Source organism: Anabrus simplex, chromosome 2, assembly GCF_040414725.1.
Source record: "Anabrus simplex isolate iqAnaSimp1 chromosome 2, ASM4041472v1, whole genome shotgun sequence".
NCBI lineage: Eukaryota > Metazoa > Arthropoda > Insecta > Orthoptera > Tettigoniidae > Anabrus > Anabrus simplex.
The window spans coordinates 981,251,253-981,271,183 of record NC_090266.1 but is presented as its reverse complement, the minus strand read 5'-3'; the positions used below and the strand labels follow the sequence as shown (position 1 = coordinate 981,271,183).

The 19,931-nt window shown below is 38.8% G+C and overlaps 1 protein-coding gene across 4 annotated transcripts in view; it reads left to right on the top strand.

Annotated features, from left to right (window-relative positions):
* The window catches only part of LOC136864599 (transmembrane protein 65), a 392,659-nt gene that overhangs the window by 271,478 nt on the left and 101,250 nt on the right, over window positions 1–19,931 (top strand). The window contains exon 6 of one of the 4 annotated variants that reach the window (XM_067141816.2): window positions 4,322–4,444. The exons of the other annotated variants lie outside the window; for them this stretch is intronic. Within the exon in view, the coding sequence (XP_066997917.1) occupies window positions 4,322–4,342 (21 nt within the window). The 3' untranslated portion in view covers window positions 4,343–4,444. Of the gene's footprint in view, window positions 1–4,321; window positions 4,445–19,931 lie in introns of those variants that run through there. 4 annotated transcript variants of the gene reach the window in all.

The following is a 19,931-nucleotide window of genomic DNA, read 5'->3' as shown; positions in this document are numbered from 1 at the left end:
AACTTGTCCTTAGACACTCCTGGCACTAAAAGCCATATGCCATTTCATTTTATTTATCAACTAACTGACAGAACAGCTGATGACAGACCTTCTATTTAATTTAATTTTAATTTTAACTGACAGTAAGATATTATTTTGTAATTTGTGTCAGTGTACAGTGACATCTACTTAAAGGTTCCTGATGCAACAACACATTTCAACCAGTAAACAGTTATACAAATGTAATGATATACTTTACATGTTCAGTATTCCATAACTACAAATCCCTCATATACAGTAATAATATGTTCTTACCTCTTAACTTAACAAAATTACTTGATTTTCACTACTTTGTATTACAAATTAATTTACGAAAATTTCCTTACCTAAAATCGGGGGTTTGTACTCTTGTACCGTTACAAGCTTCAACAAAGGTGATGCCTCTTCTATCAAGATTGCACAAGAATTGTTTTCAAGCAGTTTGTTAGAAAGCCTAGCATATATTAAGTGAACTTTGGAATTATACTGAATGCAATTGTTTAGAAGCTGCTAGTTTAGAAATTCACGAAAGTATTGAAATTGTGAGAAGTGTTGAACTTGCAGTACAGCAATCACATGGAATGGTTGGTGACAATTTTAAATGCAAACTTCAGAATGTGATACAATGAAATGACAGTTATCGCCAAATAATGTTCTTAGCAGAGAAGGTACCAGTACACTTGAAGATGAGTGCATGCTCGAGAGCAGTGATTTAACATATTTAAATTTGTGGTACAGAAAGGAGTTTCTCTTCTTACAAGAATGTACAGTATTAGTGAAAATTGTGGGTCTTTCCCACCTGATACTTTGAAGAAGAATCTCGTCATACACTTTAATTCCAACCGCAGAGGAGAATGAGAAAGGTATGTGTGTTTGAACTATACCGTTTTGCATTGAAAGACTACTAATTCCGAATTCGTTTCATGGTGTTCAATGTAAACTTGTACACATTTGACTAGACACACTAATGTAAAATATATATTCATCATTCTAAACTTTTTAAAAAGAGAGTGATTTCCAGTTTTCTCTAATTTGAAACCACCAAGAATGCAGTGTGCAAATATATTTTGACTTTTAAAATATTACGTGATCTGATCATCCTACCAAATTAATTTTATAGGTACAGATTCTCAGATAATATTATGTTTGATAAGTGAATCAAGGAAACTAGACTGTACATAACTATTTAAACATGTATATTCTGAAAATTTATATGAAAACAACAAGAAAAATTTAGTTAACAATTCTGCATCAAAGGTATTGCAGTTTTGATTTACAATATATTGTAAAATGGCCATAAACTCAGTCAATTTCAGGTCATATTTTGTCATTTTTGAATCATATTTAATCATTTTTAAGTTCATATATATGCAATTCTTAGGTCTTAAACATCCAAGCCCTAATTATGATAAATAATTGTTTCCGGAATTGGAAAAAAGGTGTAAAAACACAAAACACATTCAGAAGGTGACTCGGACCTCAATCCAGTTTTTTCAGAGGTACAACTGCAACTGAAAATCTATCTAATACATCATCAGACCAAGTGAATCTACATAAAGAGCTTGAAAGATCTGGAGGTGTGAAACAGAGTCACAGCACTCTCAGTACCAGAATGGCAAATCTGGATATCAGATCTGAAATCAGATTAGATGAAACATGGAATGAGTTCAAGAAACAGAAGTTGATCAAATAGGAATTTTCTACCTTCATAAAAAGAAATTTAAAAAAAGTGATGAAGTGATTGGATTAACTATGAGATTCATGGGCTAATGGAACAACAGAGAGTTAACAGGAATAACAAGGTAGCTTATGAACCAAAGAACTGCCAGAAGAAATATAAGAGAAGCAAAAGAAGTGTGGATTAATGAACACTGTAAATAAATTGAAGATCTTAAACAAAAGCATGACAGTTTTAGTCTACATAAGAGATTAGAGGAGATAATGTTCACTAGCCAGAAATGAATGAACACGAAATTAGTTAACAGTGGAAACAAGTTTGGTGTAGATGAGGAAGAACAAGTGGAAGTATGGAAGAACTACATCGTAGATCTCTTCAGAGATTATTACTTAAAATGTGATGATGTCCGAGGGGAAGTGAACGGTCTAGAGATTCCCCAAGATGAGATGGAGAAAGCCTTAGGTGTAGCAAAATATGGCTAAGCTGCTGAACTTGATCCAATTAATGCTGAAATACTTAAACTGATATTAATAATAATGACTTTCTTTTGAAGCTGTTCTACCACATCTACAACACAGGAAACATCCCTGCAAAATGGCTGAAATCAACTATTATCACCCTGCCAAAGAAACCAAACAACAGAATGGACAACAAATGAATACCGGAAGTAGTAACCTGGGACCATTCTGTAGCCAGTGGAGCAGACAGACCTGAATTTTTCAGTGAATATTTTACCTGTAATTTTGTTAAGTCAGTTCAGTATGCTGATTTTCCTAAAATCAAAACTGTTACCTCCCATAGCCTCAGTAATATTTCTACTGCTGAATCTGAAGTGTACTCCCTACTTTTGTCTCGGTCAGAAAATAAGCTCACTGGTCTGGATTGTCTCAGTCCTGTCTTCCTTAAGAATACAGCAGTAGTCCTTTCATACCCTATTAGTGTGATATTCTGTCATATCTTCTCAGTCGGCTACTTTCCAAGCTCCTGGAAACTTGCAACTCTCACACAAGTACTGTGGAAAGAGTTCAGATATCACAAATTATCATCCGATCTCTATATTGCCTGCTTTATCCATTACTGTATTTCCTTGTGTATTAGATACCCCCTGGCTTTTCAAGACAAGGAATCCGAAAGAAAAAAGCTCGCATATAAGATCTCCCAAACATAATTTGTCGGAGAAGAACAATGATTTCACTTCGAAGCTCTGATGACATCACACAAATTTGCGAATAGTTTCGTCCATCTGACCCGCGCAATGAAAACACACATCAAAGTCATGTGGTAGGTACGTCTGTGTTTTATAGTTAAGGAATGCCTGCCTCCGTAGCGTACTGCAGCTCCGACGACGTCGCATAAATCGGTGAACAGTTTCATATGTCCAACTCACGCAATGCAAGCACGCATCAGTCGTGCGATATGTCTGTTTTTTGTAGTTAAGAATGTCCGCCAGCATAGCAGTTGGCACAATTAGCTGCCATTCTCGGAGGCTCAGATTCGATTCCTGGTACTGCCAGAGGTTTATGAATGGCAGGAAGGTTGATATATAGTAAAATGGTACATGCAGCTTGCCTCCATTGAGAGCGTGCCTAAAAAAGAGCTGCACCACCTCGGGATGGGGACACGAGTTCACTTTAGTTAAGAATATTCACGTTTGTTGCTATTTATATAACAGGTGAGATTATTAGCAAAGTAATCATTTTATATTTTGTAACTCAGGCCAATATACTGTAGGTAATTTTTGGAGAAGTAGGTTTAAAAGGTGATTAGAACAATCAAATCATAATTATTGTTTTACTCGTCAACATACCTAACAAATAATAATATTGGTTTTCCATCCCACAACTACTACTATGGTTTTTGGAGATGCCAAACAAAACATACTGTGCGTTAATAAAAGCATGGAGACAACGAACGTACGAAAATTAAACATTATGATAATAAAACGCATTACCTCCACACCTATAGACCACCAAGTTTCCTGTTATTTATTCTTTTTTTTTTTTTTTTTTTTTTTTTTTTTTTTTTTTTTTTTTTTTTCATCATGGAACTTCTGGCACTATCCAGGCATGTGATAGCAAACCTAACCTAAAGAGTGCAGTCCCTCTTATCTCAATTACGGTTGTTTAGGTAAATCCTGATGTGATAAATGTAGAGAACAAGCATGAAATATTCTTTAAAATAAAGGTCTGGCTTTCAACAACCGCAGTTTTATCCAAAGAATGCTTCCAGTCGCTATGTATTACATTCACATATGCTAGCAATCAGCTGGTGGGTTGGCACACTTTCTACAGCATGGCTTTATTCAGAAGGGGTGGCTTCTTCTGCACATACACAAACTGGGAATAACTTAAGACCATCTCCAGAAACCATTTGTGAATAGAGTCTCACTTTCTGGACTCTATAATTGGGAATGAAACTATTTTTAAAAGTTTGAAGATCATTTGAAACAACAACGCAGGTAGCAAAGAGGATGGCGGCACAAGACGATGATAATTAAAATTAAATCAGTGATTAGGTTTACTGTTCAGCTGACAGAGACAAGTGACTGGCCAGTTCTTTTGTATTAATATTGGATAGTGTGATAAATAAAACTGTATGTCCAACTTTTATATCTATTTTCTACAGGGTCAGTATGAAGTGAGATGAATCTTCGTAGCCAGTTTTTACGACCGGATGCCCTTCTTGACGTCAACCTCTTCAGAGGAGTTAATGAATTGAAACGAATGACGTGATATAAGACTAACTAAAACTACCTATATTTACAGTATATGTAGGTGTAGAAGTCATGTGTTTACCATTTATTTATTTTTTTAAATTTAGAAATGCTGCTTTCCAACTAAGGTAGCCAGTCGGACTCAGAATACAATCACAAATATGTTACAAAATAGTGTAGAATACATTCATGTACAATTTATAGTTCTTTATACCCAGGAATCGCTGGACAAAATAGGAGATTATCACACATTGATATTGGACCTCTCCCCCCTTCATTTTGTGGCTATAAAAGTGTCCATAAAAGGGGGTCTAACACACAAGGAAAATGGTATTTGTGGAAGGATCATTCATCAGCATTTGCTTTCATTTACCATACCACACACATCCCCCTAGCAGCATGGTTTCCTTTTTGGGATTTCCTGTGTAACTAACTAGGCTATACTCCTCCACTATGCCACGTCTGTCATCCACATGGATTTTCAACTTGATTCATGCTATATCGATATCACAAAGACCTTCAATGCTGTGGATCACATGCTTCCTTCACACAGACTTTCTGAACTTGTCAACATTCCTAGCTCTCATTCAGAGCCTTCTTAGTAACAGATTACATTGTGTTGTCCTTCATGGATACAGTTCTTATCCCACCACAACCCTCTCTGATGTACCACTGGTCCTAGGTCCTCTTCATTTTGCCCTTTTTTTGGTTATCTTATCGATACTGTTTTCCACAATTCATGTGAAATCTCTCTCTTTGGGGATGGTTGTAAAGTGTCTGTCTGTCGCAACTTGAGCACTAACCAAGTGCTTGGGAAATTAAACCTCAAGCTCCGAACATATGGCGACAGGCCAACCTAATCACACTGTACAAAGGCAAAGGCAATAGGGATGATCCCAGCTCATACCGAGGAATCGCCCTGGAGTGCAATACAGTAAAACCTCGTTAATTCGAAGTCGTTGGGACTCAAAAATCGGACTTCGAATTACGTGATTTCGAATTAACCGCCAATTCACAATTCAGAAGTACCAACCCTTGCCGCGTTACGAAATATTCTAAGCCCGTTACTGCATGCAGTTAACCTTGATTCACAGTTTATACCTTTCAAATGCCATGAAAAAAGAACTATTTCCAAAATGTATCCAAAAAGGTGCATTTACAGTATTCAAATAACACACTTGCATATCTCACTGCAAATATAACCTCACGCAATGAAAGAAAGAAAAAAAAAAAAAAAAGCACGATTCAAAGACGAGGAGAAATCTATGCTGGCTCCCATGTGCAAGTGCTTTATTCATTGGAGTACTATACTGTATGCATTTTAGATGCCTTGTATTTACACAGAAAGTACCCGATGCCCTTAAAATCAAACTTTCCTATGACTCGATCCTTGTACGATTTCCCGCCATGGCACTTTTTTCGTACTTCAGAAATGTAAACACTTGCCGCGTCACAAAGTATTCTAAGACCCATTAATACATGCAATCACCTCGATTCACAGTTTAAACCTTTCCAATGCCATAGAAAAACTATTTCCGAAATGTATCCAACAAGGTGCATTTACAATGTTCAAATAATGCACTTGGATAAATCACTGACGAACATAACCTCACGCAACGAAAGAAAAAAAATCACACAATTCAAAGACGAGGATAAATTATGCTGGTTCCCCTGTGCAAATGCATTATTTTTTGGATATCTGTACTGTTTGCATTTTTAGATGCTTTGTACTGGGATGGAAAGTGCCCGACGCCCTTAAAACGTAGCTTATCGAACTTTTCTATGACGAGGGGATAAAGTTTCTCGCTTCCATGTGCATTGCAATTGCAACGCACTACAATGACCCCCATCCCCGACCATTGTACGATTCTCCGGCTGGCACTTTCTCCTTTAAAACCATAAGACCGTTTGGGCTCGCATTAAAATAAAGCAATGCAGTTTCATCGGCAATGACAGTATTGTTCGGTGCCTACGAATTTATTATATGAGCCACGCTTTTTCGTCAACTGTCGGCATCGCCAGTGTTCACGCATTCTGTTTTCCCGCACACTGCCTGTTGCGTGATATTACGGCGTTCCTGAAAAGTTTGAATACAAAAGAATTCCGATTTCATTCAACTTGGCAATCATGAAGCGCCCTGTAGACCCACCGAAGTGAGTAAGTGCGGAAAGCTACCGTACCCCTCCACGTTCCGTAACACGCGTTCTATTATGACGCGGATAAATTTCGAGTTGAAATTACTCTAACATTCTATTGTTTTAAAATGTAAAGGCAGTTTCGAATTAAAAGTCTGAATTTCGGTAATGGGGCCGACATTGTACTTCGAATTACGAATTATCCGTATTTCGAATTAAACAATTTAAATAACATGCAAAACGGTATCTCATGTTTCCGGGAACTAGAGCTTCTTCGAATTACGTGGGATTTTGAATGAACCGATTTTGAATTATCGAGGTTCGAATGTATCTTCAAAATGTTCTCAAAGGCAATCATGGCCTGCATCAGACCAAGAATAATAGAAGAGATACCACCCAACCAATACGGATTCATGGACGGAAAATCAACACTACAAGCCATAGGGAAAGTAACAAACGAAATAGACACCGCTCTAGCACAACCATCCACACCACTGTACACTATATTCATCGACTATCAAAAGGCCTTCGACAGCATCGACAGGAAGATACTAATAGGAAAACTGGAAGCAACACTAACACCAACCTACTTGCAGCATGAATTGGAAATCATAAAAGTTATACTTAATGTAAACTACGTGAAAATCCACGATGAGACAACAATCTCAACACCTATAACGCAGACCAAAGGAGTACTCCAAGGAGACCCAATGAGCCCGGTATTGTTCACCCTGATGACAGCCGACATCGCAAGTGCAACAGAACCAGCAGGGGTCAATCTTGTAATGTATGCCGATGACATGGCTCTGCTATCAAGAAACCCCATCGGAATCCGGAAGGCATTCAATAACCTACAAGAATGGGCAGACAAAAACTCGTTAAGTATCAACAGTGAGAAAACAAAAGTGATGAAATTTAGAAGAGGAGGAAGACTCGCAAAAGACGACGTTTTCTCAAACGGCAGAGACCAGCTAGAAATAGTATCGTCATTCAAGTACCTAGGTATCACACTCCAGACTACAGGAGCAACTTTCACACTACACGTCAAAGAAAGAGCGATAGCAGCAGCTAGAGCAATGTTCGAAATCCCCAAGCTCCAGAATCTATCAGTGAAAACGGCCGTGGCATTGTTCAAACTTAAAGTTGCCCCAGTAGCCACGTACGGTATTCAATTAGTCTGGCACAAACTAACCACAGCGAATCTAAAAAGGATTGAAAATATCAAAGCCAGATACCTCAAGCGAATCCTCCAACTATCAAAATATACAAAGAACAGACTGGTGTACACCCTGGTGGATGAGCCGTTCTTCCTAGAGTATATAAAAACCTCCTTCAACCTTCGCGAGACCGAAGCATCCGCCGCAGTCCTGGAAGAAAGACGACGAAAAGCACAGCAAATCCCGGAAGTATTCTACGAAACTGAGGCAGTGAGAAACGATGAATGGAAAGGGCCAGGCTTCAACCTACGCCACACCTTCACCCGATTCGCCGTCCACGGGTTCCACGGAAAGGTATGCCAAACCGCTGGATACCACGAACCAGACGAAGAATGTACCTGCCGGCTCTGTGGTGGAAAATGCCCTAGGTACCACCTCATCAACTGCACCGCAAGAACAATATCCATTACTGCACTCGCTAAAGACTGGTAAAGAGGAACCGCGTGCACCTACAAGCGGACGAGGCATGTTCAACAGAGTGTTGCAAATTAGGCAGACAGAAGACTTTTCATCACTGTGCCCTGCAAAATGCGATCTCAATACAGTGTTGCAAATTAGACAAGCAAACGGCCTCCCATCACTGTGCGCTACAATATGTGTGAGGCAGAGTTCAGCTCTAAATGTCCTCCCACAGATGGAACACATGGACACACGAGCACCACTGTACGGACCTGCTTACAAGCGGAACGGAAGTCGATCCCCACTATGACTGCTGGTAAAGACCTGACAATGACTATCTGACATTGTACCTTTTTACTCTATAGATTACATAGATAATTAAATTCCAATCATTGTGCATTATTGTGTGTATGGCCATTGGCTGCAATAAATTATTTATTAAAAAAAATTTAAAGCTGCTATACAAAACAGCTAATAGTTTATTTAGGTCACCACCTTCCTCTCCATGTCCCTTTCCGTAGTACTAGAATGAAGACCAATAATAATAATCGTATGGCCTCAGCTACCGTTTGCAGACATTTCGATTTGACGCCATCTGGCTGTCTGCTCGTCAATTTCGACGTTCCGTTTTACCCTCGGTCCGCTGGATGGCAGACAGAGTAAACCGGATCTCTCTTGGGCGTCTATGGCTGAGATTTAATTAATTTTATCGGGTAAATACCAAATATATCACCAGGGATCTTTTACATGCCGACATCGTACGACATGGAGTGTCGAATGGACTTTTTTCCGCCCTTCAAAAATCCGGCTACCTCTGCCGGGTTTGAACCCGCTATCTTGGGATCCGGAGGCCAACACTCTACCACGGATGCACAGAGGCAGCTATGTATAATATCTTCTCTCTCAACAAGAACCTAGATATCTTCTTATCGTATCCTTCTTTCTGTAATAATATTTTTCACACAACTTAGCTTCATTGTTTTCCTACCGGTACTTTCTTGTCTCTTCTCTCATTCTTAAGTGAATTTTACTTTATTTATGTCATTGCTCATGTAAATATGTAAAATACAAGGTTGAACAGCTTATATTGTATGTATCTGTAAATGTTTGTATATTTTTTATTTTAGATTAATAACTATTGTACATATTCCAGATCTTCGTAGTTTGACTTTACGCTGTTGCTGACCCTAAATAAATAGATTTAATGATGTTTATAAGTCTTATGAGTAACAGCGTGAAAGTGGTTTTAAGAATTCTACATTCCCACTTACGGAGAAAAATGGAGGAAAAACCATCAGTGAAACTCGGTTTGATTTTAGAAATAGTCTTGGTACTGGGTGTATCTATTCAGGTTTTAGTGTTTTTTAAATGCCTTGACCAAAAACAAATTGTCTTTGCTTGCTTCGTTGGTTATGAATAAGCTTTTGACAACTTTAGTCCTGATATTCTTCCATATCAGCTGAAATACAAGGGTTGAAAGTGAAGATGTGAACATCATCAAGAAGTAGTCCTAGGACCAACCAACTCATGCCAAAATTGGAGACCACATTACAGAAGAGATCAAGACACATAAGGGTTTTAGACAAAGTTGTCAATCAATTACCTAGTCCTTTCCTAAATGATTTCAAGGAACTTGGAAATTTATCAAACATTTCCCTTGATAAGTTATCCCAATCCCTATTTCCTCTTCCTGTAAATTAATATTTGTCACAATTTGTCCTCTTGAATTTCAATTCTGTCTTCATATTATGATCCTGTCTACCTTCAAAAGCTCCAATCAAGCTCATTCATCTTTTAATGTCATTCCACGTCATCCCTCCACTAACAGCTGAAAACATACCACTTAGTCCTAAGTCTTCCCAGTCCAAAGTTTACAACATTTCATAACACTACTATTTTATCGGAAATCACCCAGAATAAATCGTGCTGCTTTCCTTTGGAAACAGAGAAGAAATAAGAAAACATAATCGTCCTTTCAAGACCTCACTCTTACAATTAGAATTCAAGAAGGTTCAACCTATTCAATACAAAATTTGTTGTACAAGGTGTTCACAACATATTATTTATTATTACTAGTACCGGTTTCGACGCTGAATGGCGTCATCATCAGCTAGAAATCACTAAGTGGGCATAGTACATGTTATAAAAGTTGTATAGATAATACATACATTGCAAAATACAAATGATAGGCTGTTTTCTCATTAAAAGCTAGAAGAATGATGTGTAAAATATGGTGATATAGTATAACACATAAAGGCATTATAGTCTAATGAGGCAAGTGAGTATTATACAATAAAATTGGTATGATGAATGAGAATAAAAGTCTTCATATGATAATAAAACGATGCAATAAAATTGTCCACTCTTCTATTGTTGTTCAATGGAGACATATATAAGTCCAGGTCCAGTGTTGTATGTGGTTGGCAAGACCATCAAATATTTGGCTAAGGCTGGGACACCTGACGTTGAGAGGTTGAATAAGGTTGATTTAGAAGGTTGTCTCAGCTCAACATGGGTGGTGAAGCTTAAAAGGAAGAAAAAACTAAGTTAATGAAATGGATAGCTAAAAATGGGATCGCGGCCGAATATGATAGGATATGAGACTCGCCTTGTTTGGCGTGCTGGTTGTATGTTGTGAGAAGAGTTGTGGACGAGTGAAATGGGTGTGAGTGAGTGAGTGTGAAGGTAGGGTGGGAGGAGTGGGAAGAGGAGGGGGAGGGGGAGAAGGAGAGAGGAATGGAATGGAAGGGATGGGAAGGCGGAGTTCAAGGCGGGTCAGGGGGGGGCAGAGTGGCGGTGGTGTGGGACATAGAAGAGTGTTTTGGAGAGCGTAAAAGATAGATTTCCTCTCCGTGATTTTGATACCTCTAAAGACTTCGATTAGAAAGTCGAAAAGGATATTAGGTTTTTCTGAAATTTCATTAAGGTTTAGATTAGGATTGAAAAATTGATCTAAGTGAATAAAACAGTTTTCCGTAACATCGAGTAAAGGGCCTTTGTTTATGTTTTTGAGAATTTCTAGGTCTTGTTCTATGGTAGTGAAATTATGCTTTGAGTCATGTATGTGTTGGCCTATTGCAGAAAACCTATTATACTTAATGGCATTGACGTGTTCTGTGTATCTAACTTTGAAGTTCTTAACTTACAAAAAACCCCACTCTTAATCGTTACACGATCAGATATTGCTTCACCTACTTTAATTCAGTGAGTGCTATTTTCTACAAATGCAGCCACACATTCAACCACCCTTCTTTCTAGCCCAGTAGCCCTTATTCTTATCAGAAATCTCCTGTGATTTACCCTATCAAAAGCCTTGGAGAATTGAGAGAAAGAAGAAGAGCTGCTCGACTAAGTGGTATGTTCCGAGCTGTCAGCGGAGAGTTGACGTGGAATGACATTAGTAGACAAATAAGTTTGAATGGCGTTTATAAAAGTAGGAAAGATCACAATATGAAGATAAAGTTGGAATTCAAGAGGACAAACTGGGGCAAATATTCATTTATAGAAAGGGGAGTTAGGGATTGGAATAACTTACCAAGGGAGACGTTCAATAAATTTCCAATTTCTTTGAAATCATTTAGGAAAAGGCTAGGAAAGCAACAGATAGGGAATCTGCCACCTGGGCGACTGCCCTAAATGCAGATCAGTATTGATTGATTGATTGAACCTCCTGAGGGTGTGGCCGGTGGAATACATACCACGCTTTGTTATGGAGTCGGCACTGTCGTTGATGTACGGACAGCTGCATCCTCAACTCAAGAGGTGATGAAATGTTTCAGAGTGTGTACCACCTTCTGCCCGCCGGAAAGCTGCTAACGAGTGCGGGAGGTTGATTTGGTGTGCAACTCACGTAGTAATTTAAAAAGTGCGTCTATATAATAAAATAAAAAAAGGCTTTACCAGAACTTACAAGCAACACATCAAGCTGATTGGCCTGTTATTATCTGCTTAATGTGTGTTGCACTTTCCTTTGTACAGTGGGGTATTATAGCAACTCTCCATTCATTGAGTATAGCTTTTTTTTTTTTTTTTTTTTTGCTAGGGGCTTTACGTCGCGCCGACACAGATAGGTCTTATGGCGACGATGGGATAGGAAAGACCTAGGAGTTGGAAGGAAGCGGCCGTGGCCTTAATTAAGGTACAGCCCCAGCATTTGCCTGGTGTGAAAATGGGAAACCACGGAAAACCATTTTCAGGGCTGCCGATAGTGGGATTCGAACCTACTATCTCCCGGATGCAAGCTCATAGCCGCGTGCCTCTACGCGCACGACCAACTCGCCCGGTGAGTATAGCTTTTTTGATGCACACAATAAGCACATAAATATTTCAGATACAGCACTGTATGTCAACCCATTGCCTTTAGTGTACTTGAGAAATCATATCAATTCCACGTGCTTTTCTAGCTTCCAACTTTTGTGTACTTCTGTAAATGTCTTTATTATCATGGGTAAATTTCAGTACTTCGTCAGTATTAGTCACCTCCTCTACCTGGACATTATCCTTATATCCAACTATCTTTACGTACTGCTGACTGAATACGCTGCCTGTAAATCCTCACATATACACTCCCCCTTTCCAACTTTGAAACATTTTAAAGTTATATTAACTGAGTCGACACTGAAAAAGTGTGCCCTCTTTCTTAACAAAATCCCCCCCCCCCCCCTTTCCTGTTCATTAATGATTTCTGGAATGTACTATCTGGAACCTGTTTCTACCTTTAAGTACCTATACATCTACTTCTTCTTCTTAAGACGTCGTCTCCAAACGGAGGTAGACGATCCACACGGCCAGCTCCAATCTTGACGTTGCAGCCATGCCATGTGGATTTATTGGAATATCTCTCAGGATCTTTAATGCAGTGGTTTACCGTTGCCCTCTGTATCCTAATGCCATTAACCAAACTGGTTCCTCCGCCTTTGGGAACAATTTCTTGTCCTCAGGACAATAGAGTGCCCTCACCCATACCCGCTCATCCACTCTCAAAGAGACTGTTGGCACTTGGTATAGGGGATCTCCTTATACCGGGAGATACTCGGTCCCTTCATTCGTTAGCCGCCTGCATATCAAGTATTATTTTTATATGCAGTCGTTGCCCCCTCTCTACCGCGGCGAGGTGAATGTCAGGATTTCACTGTCATTGAAACAAGGACCAAATGACATTTTCTTGTTCCTTTGGTTCTTTACAGAGGTACCTATACATACCCTTCCATTTTTTTAAAACTAAAATTCACATGACAGCCAATTATGTTTGCCATCATGTTATCCTTAGTTGATTTTTCTTTTTTGCTAAATTCAATTTTCTGGTAAGTTCCTGCAATCTCTCCTTATTTCCACAACAGTTCCTAATGCTGTTTCTTTCTAACCTGTACTTTTGCTTAATCTCTTAACATATTGTGCATCTTTCTCATTCCTTATAACGTTTAAAGGGGCTAACCTGTTTTCACACTGCTCAACAGTTGTTTTAAACCAATCCTATAGGGGATTTATATTTATAGTTACCAGTTTTCATTGATTATAATTACTTTTTTTTTTTTTTAAACTCCCCCCATGCCTCTCTTACCGACCATATGATATTGCCTTATATTCCTACTTTTACACCCTTCCTTTCTATCATATTTGTGTTTAACTGCCAGTACAGCAAAAATTGCATGTAAATCACTTAAACCATCTATCACTTATGTTTCTCTATGAAGCTCATCTGGTTTTGTCAGACCTTCTCTAGAATATTTTTCCGTCTATTTTGCTCTGTCACTTTCTGATTCAGGCTCTCCTTTATACTCTGAAGCCATTTTTCAAGTTTTCCTTGATGAAGTTGATAAAAGAATCAAGCTTACCAGTCCAAAGTTTATGACATTTCATAACACTACTCTTTTATCGGAAATCACCCAGAATAAATCGTGCTGCTTTTCTTTGGAAACAGAGAAGAAATAAGAAAACATAATCGTCCTTTCAAGACCCCACTCTTAATCGTTACATGATCAGATAGTGCTTCACCTACTTAAGTTCAGTGAGTGCTATTTTCTACAAATGCAGCCATACATTAGCTTCTACAGTCTGTCGAAAACTGTTATAGATTAACTAAGTAGAAACTGAAGGGAAGTGCCTTCCACTATAAAAAAAGAAAAGAATGTCACGATCAACTGGAAGCAAATAAATGTCATTTACTATGCAGATTACGCCGTAGTAACTTGTGTATTGTCCAGCTCCATGGCTAAATATTTAGCGTGCTGGCCTTTGGTTCAAGCGGTCCCAGGTTTGGTTTCCAGCCAGTTCGGGGATTTTAACCTTAATTGGTGAATTCCAATGGTTTGGGGACTGGGTATTTGTTCCGAATTTATCATAGGTAGGGCCCCATTCTCACAAACATGCAGGTTGCCTATCAGGCGTCAACTCAAAAGACTTGCATGGTGCCTCTCTGGAGGCCTCATGCCGCTTTAAAAGAAAATTGTGTATTAGGTGTAATCAAGCCCGTTTTTAGGTATATTGTATCGCTGGATACAGGAATATTTTATGCCCTTAAGTGTTTGTCCATGCCTTCAGATATGTATTCAGTAAGCACAATATAAAAAGTTGATGCCAGAAGAGACATTAAAAGGTTCTTGATAAAAATAATAAAGGTAGAAATGATTAAAACTATGAAATAAATTTAAAAAGTCAATAACTTGTCCACAGGGTGTGGTATTGTAGGTTCATAGATTTCCTTTTTCTTTTTTTTTAAATTATTTTATTCCACTTCGGATTTCAGAGTAGATGGTTGAGTCAATAATTATCTCTTTTCCAAATTAAAATTTATTAAAAATGAACTTTGAAGTACTTTGCACCAGGATAAGCTTAATTCTCTCGCACTGATGACTATAGAAAATTAAATTTTAAACCACATGGATTTTGACAATGTGATAAATAGGTTTGCTCTTCTGAAAGCAAGGAAAAAGTCTGTTATTATTATCATTATTTACTCCTCCCCTTCGAACCATGTGACCTTGCCGCGGTGGGGAGACTTGCGTGTCCCAATGAAGCAGGTGCAACCATGTCGGATGGGTATCTGTTGAGAGACCAGCTTAAGGACTGGTTCATCGAAAGGGGGTAGCAGCCTTTCGGTAGTTGCAAGGGCGACAGTCTACATGACTGAATGGTAGGCCTTGTAATAATACTCAACATGGCTTAGCTGTGTTGATACTGCTACACAGCTGAAAGCAACGGGGAACTACAGGCGTAACTAACTCCCGAGGATATGCAGCTCTCTCTGTATGAATCCTGTACTGATGATGGCTTCCTCCCAGATAAAACATTCCGGAGGTAAACTAGTCCCCCATTCGGATCTCCGGGTGGGGACTACACGAAAGGGAGCAATCATCAGGAAAATGGATACTGACATTCTGTGAGTCGGAGGGTGGAATGTTAGAAATTTGAATCGTTGTGGTAGGTTAGAGAATCTGAAAACGGAGATGGGTAGACTAACGTTAGATGTAGCTGGTATAAGATAAGTACGTTGGCAGGAAGAAAAGGATTTTTGGTCAGACGACTACCGAATTATCAACACAAAATCAAACAGGGGAAATGCAGGAGTTGGTTTAATAATGAATAAGAAAATAGGGCAGTGGGTAAACTACTACAACCAGCATAGTGAAAGAATTATTGTCATCAAGATAGACACCAAACCAATGCCCACCACAATAGTGCAGGTCTATATGCCTACTAGTTCAGCGGATGATGAAGAAATCGAAAGAAGATACGAAGAAATAGAAGATTTAATACAATATGTAAAAGGTGACGAGAATCTAATTGTGATGGGAGACTGGAATGCAGTGGTAGGCCAGGGAAGAGAAGGTAATACAGTAGGAGAATTCGGATTGGGACAAAGGAAAGATAGAGGAAGTCGGCTGGTTGAATTCTGCACTTATCATAATTTAGTCCTTGTCAATACTTGGTTCAAACACCACAAACGACGGCTGTATACGGGGATGAGACCTGGAGACACTGGAAGGTATCAAATAGACTTCATTACGATTAGGCAGAGATTCAGAAACCAGGTGTTGGATTGCAAAACTTTCCCAGGAGCAGACGTGGACTCTGACCTCAACTTGTTGGTCATGAAATGCCATCTGAAGTTGAAGAAATTGAAGAAAGGAAAGATAGGATCTAGACAAGTTGAAAGAAAAGAGTGTGAGAGATTGTTTCAAGGAACATGTTGCACAAGGGCTAAATGAAAAGGCTGAAGGAAACACAATAGAGGAAGAGTGGATAATCATGAAAAATGAAGTCAGTAGGGCTGCTGAAGAAATGTTAGGAAGGAAGAAAAGATCAACAAAAATCAGTGGATAACTCAGGAGATACTAGACCTGATTGATGAACAACGAAAATACAAGAATGCTAGAAATGAAGAGGGCAGAAAAGAATACAGGCGATTAAAGAATGAAGTGGATAGAAAGTACAAGGTAGCTAAGGAAGACTGGCTGAAGGAGAATTGCAAGGATGTCAAAGGTTGTATGGTCCTGGGAAAGGTAGATGCTGCATACAGGAAAATCAAGGAAACCTTTGGAGAAAGGAAATCTAGGTGTATGAATATTAAAAGCTCAGATGGAAAGCCACTTCTAGGGAAAGAAGACAAAGCAGAAAGATGGCAAGATCATATCCAACAGTTGTATCAAGGTAAAGGTGTAGATAATTTGGTTCTGGAACATGAAGAGGCTGTTGATGCTGATGAAATGGGAGACCCAATTTTGAGGTCAGAGTTTGACAGAGCTGTGAGTGACCTAAATAGGAACAAGGCACCTCGAATTTAGTGTGTAAGATGTATGAGACAGGAGAAGTCCCATCCGATTTTCGGCAGAATATCGTTATACCTATTCCCAAGAAAGCCAGTGCTGACAAATGTGAAAACTACCGCACCATTAGTTTAGTATCTTATGCCTGCAAAATTTTAACACGTATTATTTACAGAGGAATGGAAAAACAAGTTGAAGCTGAGTTGGGAGAAGATCAATTTGGCTTCAGAAGAAATGTAGGAACACGTAAAGCAATCTTGACTTTACGTCTGATCTTAGAGGATCGAATCAAGAAGGACAAGCCCACGTACATGGCATTCGTAGATCTAGAAAAATCATTCGATAATGTTGATTGGACCAAGCTATTTAAGATTCTGAAGATGATTGGGATCAGATACCAAGAACGAAGAATTATCTACAATCTGTATAAAAATCAGTCTGCAGTGATAAGAATCAAGGGCTTTGAAAAAGAAGCAGCAATCCAGAAAGGAATGAGGCAAGGCTGCAGTTTGTCCCCCCTCCTTTTCAATGTGTACATAGAACAGGCAGTAAAGGAAATCAAAGAGGAATTTGGAAAGTGAATCACAATCCAAGGAGAGGAAATCAAAACCTTGAGATTTGCCGATTATATTGTTATTTTATCTGAGACTGCAGAAGATCTCGAGAAGCTGTTGAATGGTATGGACGAAGGCTTGGGTAAGGAGTACAAGATGAAAATAAATAATTCCAAAACAAAAGTAATGGATTGCAGTCAAACGAAGGCAGGTGATGCATCAAATATTAGATTAGGAAATGAAGTCTTAAAGGAAGTGGATGAATATTGTTACTTGGGTAGTAAAATAACTAATGATGGCAGAAGTAAGAAGGACATAAAATGCAGACTAGCACAAGCAAGGAAGAGCTTTCTTAAGAAAAGGAATTTGCTCACTTCAAACATTGATATAGAAATTAGAAAGATTTTTTTTGAAGACTTTCGTGTGGAGCGTGGCATTGTATGGAAGTGAAACATGGACGATAACTAGCTCAGAAAGAAAGAGAATAGAAGCTTATGAAATGTAGTTTTACAGAAGAATGCTGAAGGTGAGATGGATAGATCGAATCACGAATGAAGAGATACTGAATTGAATTGGGGAGAGGAGATCTATTTGGCTAAATTTGACGAGAAGAAGAGATAGAATAATAGGGCACATCTTAAGATATCCAGGACTTGTTCAGTTGGTTTTCGAAGGAAGTGTAAGTGGTAAGAACGGTAGGGGTAGACCAAGGTATGAATATGACAAGCAGATTAGAGCAGATGTAGGATGCAATAGTTACGTAGAAATTAAAAGGATAGCACAGGATAGGGTGGCATGGAGGGCTGCATCAAACCAGTCTATGTACTGATGACTCAAACAACAACAAAGTGTACTATACAGTATAATCAAATTCATGCAAGTTGCTTTAGTCGCACCAACACATATAGGTCTTATGGCAACAATGGGACAAGAAAGGCTAGAAGTGGGAAAGAAATGGCCGTGGCCTTATTTAAGATACAACCCCAGCATTTGCCTGGTGTGAAAACGGGGAAACCACGGAAAACCATCTTCAGGGCTGCCGGCAGTGGGGCTCGAACCCACTATCGTCCGAATACTGGATACTGGCCGCACTTAAGCGACTGCAGCGATGAAGCTCAGTTAATCAAGTTCAACAAACTTTGCGTTTTTATTTAGAAATACTGTACCACCCCTTCTTTACATATACAATAGGGTCCAGGACCTGTATATACTTTCAGGTCCAGGATGCTGTACACGATAAAGAAAGTTCTGCTGATAACCACAATGTTCTAGACTGAAATGAAACCTAGTGACTTCTTGCTTGAAACCTGTAAAGGTGTATCCAATCTAAAGTATTTTTTGTGTGACATTTCTCTTCTATCTACAGAGTAGTAATGTAATCACTTGTTAGGAAAAGTGACATAACAACTTATGCTTTCATGGTGGCGCTGAACAAGGAAATGCAAAGGAATGGGAAAGACACACTTTATGATAACAGAGGAAATGAAGAGATTAAGAAGGAGGTGCAGGTTGAGAGAAATAGTTAGGAATGAGTGTGTTTAGTAAGGAGAGATTAAAGGAACTTACGAGAAAATTGACTTTAGCAATAAAGTCAGCTAAGAATAACAAGATGGCAAACATAATTTGCAGTCATGCATTTTAGGGAAAAATAAAAAGTAAGTATAGATACTTTAAGGAAGGATTTTCCAGGGATCATAAATGAACAAGGGGAAAGTATAAGTGGGAACTTACAGAAGGCAGAAGTATTCGGTCAGCAGTATGTAAAAATAGTTGGATATAAGGAAAATATCCAGGTAGAGGAGGTTACTAATACTGGCAAAGTACTGAAATTTACCTATGATAATAAAGTTATCTACAAAAAAAACAGGAAAAAAAAAAAAGGAAAAAGATATTCAAAGCTAGAAAAGCAGCTTGGGGTTGATAAAATTTCTGGGGATATACTAAAGGCAACGGGATATAGTGCTGTACCTGAAATATTTATTTGATTACCGTTCCCGTGAGGGAGCTATACCTAATGAGCGGAGAGCAGTACTAATAGCCCCAGTATACAGGGGAAATGGCAATAAACATAAAGCAGGTAATTATTGGCCAGTCATCTTGACATGTGTTGCATGTAAGCTATTGGAAATAATTATTTCTGATTATTAGGGCTCAGATGATCAGAAAATGTCACGTTTTTCCCTCATCTCCCGTTTTGGGTATTTATTGGACTTTTCTGAGCATATTTAGTTTTAGTTTGTCTGTCTGTCTGTTAAGTCATCAGCCCAGAGGCTGGTTGGATCCTCAAATAGCACCACCAAAGGCTATGCAGTTATAGGGAAACCACAAAAACCAATTGCATTACCAAAATGGGGCGTACTAGGCAAGATGAGGAGTGAGGTAGTTTGCCATTGCTTTCCTCACTGGGCCAGACAGTGCTATTGTAGTACAACTAGCCCCATGAGCAACACCT